At 42.5% G+C, this 8378-nt stretch overlaps 1 protein-coding gene across 1 annotated transcript; it reads right to left on the bottom strand.

Moving 5' to 3' along the window:
- Nucleotides 1-4563: 4563 nt before the first annotated feature.
- Nucleotides 4564-5930, bottom strand: LOC136549819 (transcription factor MYB20-like). The gene is made up of 2 exons (XM_066541240.1): nucleotides 5702-5930; nucleotides 4564-5541 (listed from the first exon to the last, which is right to left on the bottom strand). The coding sequence occupies exons 1-2, from the start codon at nucleotides 5832-5834 to the stop codon at nucleotides 4811-4813; spliced, it is 864 nt and encodes a 287-aa protein (XP_066397337.1). The 5' UTR covers nucleotides 5835-5930; the 3' UTR covers nucleotides 4564-4810.
- Nucleotides 5931-8378: the final 2448 nt, after the last annotated feature.

The following is an 8378-nucleotide window of genomic DNA, read 5'->3' as shown; positions in this document are numbered from 1 at the left end:
TGGCGGCGGCGCTGCAGCCCTAGATGGGCTCGGTGGGCCCGTGGATGGGTTCGTCGGGCCTGTCCAGGGTTTTCTTTTCTTTTTTTTTTGTTTTTTTGAAATCATTAACCTGCGGCGGGCCACGATTTACCGTGACCTTTGCACGGTGGCGGATGGCTTTGCCCGCCGCGGTAAACTAAAAACGCCCGCCGCGGAAGCGTTTTCTGTAGTAGTGGATGCCAGTGATGGGGCGAGGCGGAGTGGGGATTTTTTTTTGAGAGAGAAAGAGATGGGGTCGGTCCGTTGCGCAGGCCTGAGAGCCGCGTCCGGACCAGACAGACGCTGGTGGCTGAGCATTACCGAAAATGTAATTGCGCATTAATAGGAAAATGCAGCGGTGGTGAATGAATCTGCAAATCTGCTGATTATTTTTTTAGGAACATGACACTGATGACTGATCTGTGTACGCGTCTGTGGATTAATATATTCTTTTTAGCTGCAAAGAATGACCAATTCATCAGAATGTTTCCTGGTGATCAAACATGGCGATCCTCTGGTATGTGACAAACGGATCCTCGAACTCCCATGGTGCCTGCGCCGTAACCACGTCCTCCAGCTGCCACATCGGTTCCGGCCAGTCCATCATCGGCGGCCAATCAGGGCACTCGCCGTCGACTCTGCTGCTACCACGGCTCGACGCTGCCACCGAGGCGGAGTAGGACGGCGAGGAGGAAGAAGACTCGGGCGAGTAAACCGTGCCGATGCAGGCCGCGCCCTGTGTACTGACCACGTCGATCGTCGCCTGCTGGCAACACGATGTCGATGTCGTCCAGGAGGAGCGCCATGGGCACGTCGTCGGTGCAGAACGCATCATATCACTCCAAAAAAACGGTCGCAAGAGTCACCCATCGACGATGTTGCAAGTTGCATGGCAATTCTTTTTCCTCTTACGTCGTTATTGCGAGCCGCGCGTCTTGCGTTCAAACTGCAATACGTGAGATATTGATGAGAGCAATCAAATACAGTTGGATTGATATTAGTTTCTCTCTAAAGTATACAAACACAAACTATTTATGGATGCTTTGTTTATGTACAAGTGTTATCCTAAACACAAGATGCTAATTAGATGATTACCCCATGATTAGTGACTAGCCTTGACTAATCATGGTCTAGACGCTATAGCAATAGCAATTAGATGATTACCCCATGATATTAGTTTCTCTCTAAAGTATACAAACACAAACTATTTATGGATGCTTTGTTTATGTACAAGTGTTATCCTAAACACAAGATGCTAATTAGATGATTACCCCATGATTAGTGACTAGCCTTAATCATGGTCTAGACGCTATAGCGATTAGTGACAAGATGCTAAGTAGATGATTACCCCATGATTAGTGACTAGCCTTGACTAATCATGCTAATTAGATGATTACCCCATTATGTGTGTATAGCCATAGCAATATATGCAATATCTAGATCTACTTTTATAACATCTAGATAAAACATTTGCGATATAAGTTTGAAACACTTAAAAATATATGCTTGCAACATGTGTGTACTGTTCTTGCAACATGTGTATATTGTTTTTGCAACATATGCAACATCTCAGATATACTTTTGCAACATTCAGATAAAACACTTGAAATATAAGTCTGAAACGCCCGAAACACTTAAACGCCCGAAACATGCATGTATCATTTAATCCAATTAAACTTTAAATTTACAAAAAGAAAAGTGCATGTCAAAACACTAAACGAGTTTAAACTAAGTATAATTAAAACACATTTAAGTTTACAATTAATCACATTAACTTTTATGTATAAAATGTAAAAGTTTAACACCTACATTGCTTTTTAATTAGAAACTAGTTGCATGTGTATTAATCAATTTAGCATTTAACAATATATTGAAAAACATGTGATACGGTAAACGTCACTACTAACCTATAGATCACGTCAAAACGAATCTAACGCAATTTAAAGGAAACAAAACGGAATTAAAACGAAGAAACGACGGAGATATTATGAACTAGTGGCAATTTTGTAATTACTTTGTCTTCTTCCTCCATACATCTCACATGACCTTTCAACAGGAACAAGAGGGAGGGAGCTTCGTTGTAGGGGGCTGGGGGAGGCTGACCGATTGTGGCACAGGCGAGAGGTTGGAAACGACGTATAAGAGAAAGGAGAAAAAAATCTAATTTATTACCTTAGGAATTTCCTAAACTAAGAGCTTCCCTTACGGTAGTTCTGGTGTATTTTGGCCAAAGAGCTGGTACAAATATATAGGGAGGAGAACTCCTCACGTCTACATCAACTACGAATATTAATTGATGTTGCACCCTCCACCTTTACTAATGGGCCTAAATAATCATTAAAGCCCATTGTAAATAAATGCATGAGCCTTTGAGATTTATTAGGATTATTGCACATGGGCTTTGAGGGTTGGTGGGAAAATGAGATATTTTATTATTTTCGGAATTAATTAATTTTAGGATTAAAATAATTCCAGAAAAGTCTAGAATTCATATTTAAGCCACGAAAAATACTTCAAAAGCTTCGAAAATTCGGGAAAAATTCTCAAAGATATTTTACAACATGAGGAACATAAATAAAGTATTTAGAGCTCATGAAAAAATATTTTAGATCATCTAAAAATTAGATTATGCTCACAGAAAAATAAGAAAAGGTTCTAGAAAAAGCTAGAAAATTTCTCAGAAAGTTTTGAGTAATAGGTTAATGAATAAGAAACTTAAAGGAATGATTTAGAGCTGATGAAGAGGATCTTTGAAAATTCCAAACGAAAAGATTAGGATCAAGAAAGCAGAAATTTGATTATAGAAAAAGATAGAGACGAGCCGGAGACAGATAAACGACTTACTCAACGCGTTTTAAAAATTTTACTCACTCATTACACCAAGCACACAACAAGCAAACATCACATCAAGCAAAACCCATCAAATTAATTTGGAAAAGATTTAAAATTCATTTTTTTCTATAACTAAATTTGCACTACCTTAAACTAAACTTAGAAAAATTTATATCAACATTGAAATTATTTATTTTATTTAGTATTTTCTATGCACAACCCAAAATCAGAAATTTTGGGGTGTGACAATAGGGGTCCTTGGATGCCCCTTAGGCTTAATAATTAGTAGCCGCCATCTATGTTAAGGTTTGGATTTTGCTTTAGATCGATCTGTCTTTGAACAGTCGCCGTTATCGGTTTGTGAAACCACACATTCGAGTGCTTAATCATACATCCGCAACTTTCACTATACTTGAGTTGCGTTTTATCTTGTTCTTGCTTGTGTTCTTCGATTCACAGCAGGGATTAGACTTCTTAGCGAGGTCAACTGGATTGTGACACGGTTGATAACCAGAGGAGACGTGGTGCTAAGGTTGCAGGGTTTAGATCTTTGTGATCTAAAGATGGATCGGTATGTCAATCTTCACCAAATCGATAGTTATCTTGCATCTAACAAAAGATTAGGAAACACGTCCCCGTCACGTAACAACCCGGGTTCTTGGCGTCTTGGCGGCTATCCACTGGGCCTGCCTCGGAAGAGTCCAGAATATGAGAAGCACCGCGAGGACGCATGCATGCACAGCCGCCGCGTCTCTCCCCAAAGTCCAAAGTAAAAGGGTGCTTTTCCATACATTTTTCCTGGTAAAAGATATACTTCTGCTTTTTCCTGGTAAAAGATGTACTTCTGCTACTATTTGTTTTCTTAGACCACTTTCTCGTAGGATATCTTAATTAGCTAGATTGTAGCTTTTGGAAAGGTCGACAGTGAAGAAGTGAATCATGGAAAATACTAGTACTGCTACAACAGTACAAATGGAATCTGCGATGGTATACAAGTCGGGATTTGACTTTCAGAATGGAACGTACTGTTTGTCTAAATGGTCGTTTAGCCCGTTTAAACACTGTGTAAACGCTACACGGTGGTCCGCCGTTTCCGTTTAATCATCTGTTTACCCCCATTTAATTAGTCGTTTAGTCCATTTAATAGGACGTTTTGTCCGAATAATAGCTAAACGGTAGGTGACTGACTATTTATCGTTTAGCGTTAAGAAAAACACTGATGGAACGACCTTTCATGCGCTACACATTTCAGAATTTTCATGCATGTCATATTGAAAAGGTGCCATCATCTACTAGTAGCTGCTAGCTACCCCTGTCTTTACCTCAAGACTCAAGTGCCGCCCTGCGTCAAGTCAAGGTAAACTACAGCGTGCTAAATTTATGTCGACGCTCTAACCATTTGCAGTGACATGTACAGAACGGCACTGAAGAAAGAGAGAGGAAACGTAATCGACAGTCGCTATCAGGGTTGAATAAGGGCAGCAGTATGCCTACATGCAGTGGGTTAAAATTGTAATATGACAACCATGGAAACGTCTTTGTAGTAGAAATAGGGACATGCAGTACAAAGTGGCTTGGTTTCCCATTTTCAACGTAGAAATCTTGCATGTCCAACAACAATCCACGGAAAGGTTTCTCCCATTTCATTATCCATTTTTTTACTGTTTTACATGATGCTTGCAGGAGAGGTCTCCAATGTGTGCATGACAAACAGCACTACGAGATTGATAACGTACATTTTCCAACGGTTTCTTAATTTGCAAGTGGCTGGTGGCTAAAGGTTTAGAAAAATATGTAAGAAACAGGGTGCAAGTGCAACCACTCCATTTCTTTCTCTTACTTATTTTCAACGACTGTGAATGTTGATTGGTAATACTGTCTGTGGATCGCAAACTCGATCGACGGCTACACGAGTAGCCGGCGATGAAATTGCAGCTACAACTAATGACGAGCTAGCAGCTCAGAAGAGCTCGACCCTGCCGTTGTTGTTCCATGTCTCCTGGTGATCCTGTTCGAACAGAGCGATCCTCTGGTACGTGACGAAGGGGTCCTCGAACTCCCACGCCGTCGCCGGGCCGGTCACCACGTCGTCCAGCCACATGGACTCAGGCCACTCCATCATCTGCGGCGGCCACTCTCCGTCGGCGATGCTGCTGCCAACGCTCGACGACGCCGCTGCAAACGAGGCCGACAGGGACGAGGAGGAGGACGAAGAGTCCGGAGAAGAAGCCGTGGTGAGACCGCTGTTACTGGCCGCGGGTGGCAAGACGATGTCGTCAAGGAGGTGCGCCATGAGCACCTCGTCGGTGCAGAACGTGTCATGCCCGATGCTTGGCGTAGCTGCCACGACGACGGCCTTCTCCTCCTCCTCCTTCTCCGGCGATCCGCCGGTGTCCTGCTCCGGCTGAGTCAGAGGAGGAGGAGAAGTGGGCTGATGGAGGGGCTTATGTGTGACGGGGTCGATGCCCATTTTCTTGAGCTTCTTCTTGATGTGCGTGTTCCAGTGGTTTTTGATCTCGTTGTCCGTTCTCCCCGGCAGGTGCGACGCGATCTTGGACCACCGGTTGCCCAGCTGCGCGTGCAGGTCGATCACCGTCCTCTCCTCCTCCTCCGACAGCAGCCCGCGCTTGAGGTCCGGCCGGAGGTAGTTGGTCCACCGCAACCGGCAGCTCTTCCCACACCGCAGTAGTCCTGTTTATTATTCAAAGAGCACAAGCACACGAGTGAGTTCTTGATCATGGCGTCTTGGCGTGCATGCAAGGCTAAGGCACTAAGCTAGGCAGCGTGAAAGCAAAACAAAGCAAAGCTAGCCGCCGGCCAATGAGGGAGATCGGATATGGTGATCACTCACCGGCGAGCTTAGGCACGGCGCGCCAGCAGCACTGGCCGTTGGTGAGGAGGAAGGTGACGAGCTTCTGGTCCTCCTCCGCTGTCCACGGGCCCTTCTTCAGCCCCACCTTGTCGCAGCACGGTTGCCTTCCCATTGCTGGTTGTAAGAAACTCCTTTCGCTCGCAAATAAAGAAAGGCACGCAACCAGCTAGCAAAAAACCGTTGCGACTTGCAAGCGAGCTAGCTTTGCAACTTCACGGTGGAGACGCCATTGCGACCTTCCTTTATAAAGGACAATGGAGGACGAGGGGAGTGGGAAGACGACGAGGCAGTCGTCCTCCAGTACGGGGTACGTGATATCACGGGAGATACTGAGACTGGAGTTTGGGACCTGGCGACGGTGCTACCACTTGGTCAAGCTTAATTTCCTGCTCGTCGTCGTGGATCCCTTTCGCTTGCTTTGCACGGGCTGCTATGCAATTGCCAAGCCCTGGCCCTTCTACTATTTGAACCCAATTTTTTATTTCTGTTTGTTGAACGAGGAAAATGAATTAGTCCATCATAATCAATGTTTTGATTTCCATGCTGACTATTTTTTGTAGTAATATTCTACTCCAGTAGGATATATCTAGCTTCTGGTTGTTATTAATTAGGATTTGCATGAAAGGGAAACATGATAGTAGTATAAAGAAATGGTTCCAATGCAACTTCAACACAAATCCATACAAGTGTAAACATTATAGCTTTACTTGTTACTAAGTACTCTCCCCGTCCAAAAAAGCTTGATGTTTTAGAATTTTTAGGATAAATAAATTAGTGCTCAACAAAAATTATCCATGTAACCCTATTTATTGAAGCTAGTAGTCTATCTCATCATCCCTTGAATTAATGCCAAGTTATATGTTACTAGTAATAGTGCACTTAACATGCATTGTGCATCTAACAAATTATGCGTAAATTATTTTTCACTTTCAAACAATGCTTTAAGAATCTACCATATAGATTTATTTCCTACTTAGTTTATTATATTAGGGGTATCGTCTAAATGTTGGTTCCCTAAGGCTAGTCTCAGTGAGAGTTTCATAGCTTTGTTATGAAGATTCTTTGGTGTTAGAAATAGTGTAAACAAGTTTCATCCCCATGAAACTCATTTCATCCCAAGAAATTATTTTCATCTCCCTCTTCAATTAAATTATGTCACGTCAGCTTATTTGATGCGCATGAAACTTCCACGAAACTCCTAGGACGTATGCATTAAGCCTGTTAGTAATATTGTAGATAGGTTCATCATGTGCAGTCTTATCCTATCTCATATATATCAAACCACGCAGCCAATTGTGATATTGTTATTGAATGTAAATGTATATAGGGATATTCGCAACAGCCAACTAACTGAAATATTAATTCAGAGGTTCGTAGTAGCCGCAGTCTTCGCAACCTCTTAGACAAGATTTTTGTAGATTGGAACGTTGACTGATGTCACACAAAGACTACAGGGGTTGACAAAACTGCACTCTTGTTGCCAGGACACGAAGGCCTGTTCGCTTGAACTTATCAGCCAGCTTATCTGCTAGAATCTACAATATTTTTCTTTCACAACAAAACAGCTTCAGCCGGCTTTAATACCAGCCAAACAAGCTTCTTACAAGAGTGGAATGTTATTTTGTCAACAAAATACGGTGCTCGTAGTGATACGCATGGCTGATTCAGAGAGGCCAATTTCTTATGCCATAATTCTGACTTAATGATATATGAGCTACCAACCAACCAAACAGCAAGCGTCAATGCAGGACTTCATTAACAAGCTAGTCGAAGGATCAGCTCCTCCATTGACTGATGACTTTTAGAGCAAAGCCATCCTTGCGTATATATGATTTCAGGTTCAGTATGTGCATGTGTTCGTTGGTATAAATCATTTTATGATTTTTCCTCATTATCCCCATCTCACAATAAATCAGCGAAACTTTTCAGCTTGTCTTTTGGCCATGTTCGCTTCGCTGAAAAGTACCGTTCGCTAATTTGTTGTGAGAAAAAACATTGTAGCATAGCTGATAAGCCAGGCTGATAGACCTTGTATCTACCAAACCATTTGTCATCCGGATCCAGCTCAACCTCAAAAGTCTCAACGCTGAACTTGAATAGGTCTTTCAACTTGGAACCTTCAGAAAGAGAGCATATAAACTACTCCCAGTAGAATTAAGCACGCTGCAGAATACAAATGTCCTCGATCAACGCATAAAACTAGTGTGCACCTTAACCTTCAGTTGCCGCAGCTCAGTGTCATCTCGGACTAACCATTTTTAGAACAATAAAAATATTCTAGCATGTGGGTTTTGACATATAATAAATGGTGGCATAAAAAAACAAGGACCACTGAAACCCTCTTGCCAGTTACAGGTGATCGCGGTACAATTAGGAGTATGGTTAGCATTTGACATGTGCATTTAGCTAGGAAATCCCTTGAGCCATCATTCGACAACCCTTTCACACAAAGAAAGTGATGGGGATGATGAAAAGATTGTGTCCCCCATATAATAAAGTAGCCAAGCCATGCAAGAACGAAGGCAACCCTTTGATATTGCCTTAACAATCACAGCTGCTTTTGCAGATTTCACTCTGCCAGCTCAAAGACAACAACACATCTATCATATATGAAAAATTATTTACTAACCAGAAGATTACAAATTCACGGGCCGTG

Source organism: Miscanthus floridulus, chromosome 4 (assembly GCF_019320115.1).
Source record: "Miscanthus floridulus cultivar M001 chromosome 4, ASM1932011v1, whole genome shotgun sequence".
NCBI lineage: Eukaryota > Viridiplantae > Streptophyta > Magnoliopsida > Poales > Poaceae > Miscanthus > Miscanthus floridulus.
The sequence above is the reverse complement of the archived record's forward strand: the minus strand, read 5'-3'. Positions and strand labels throughout refer to the sequence as shown.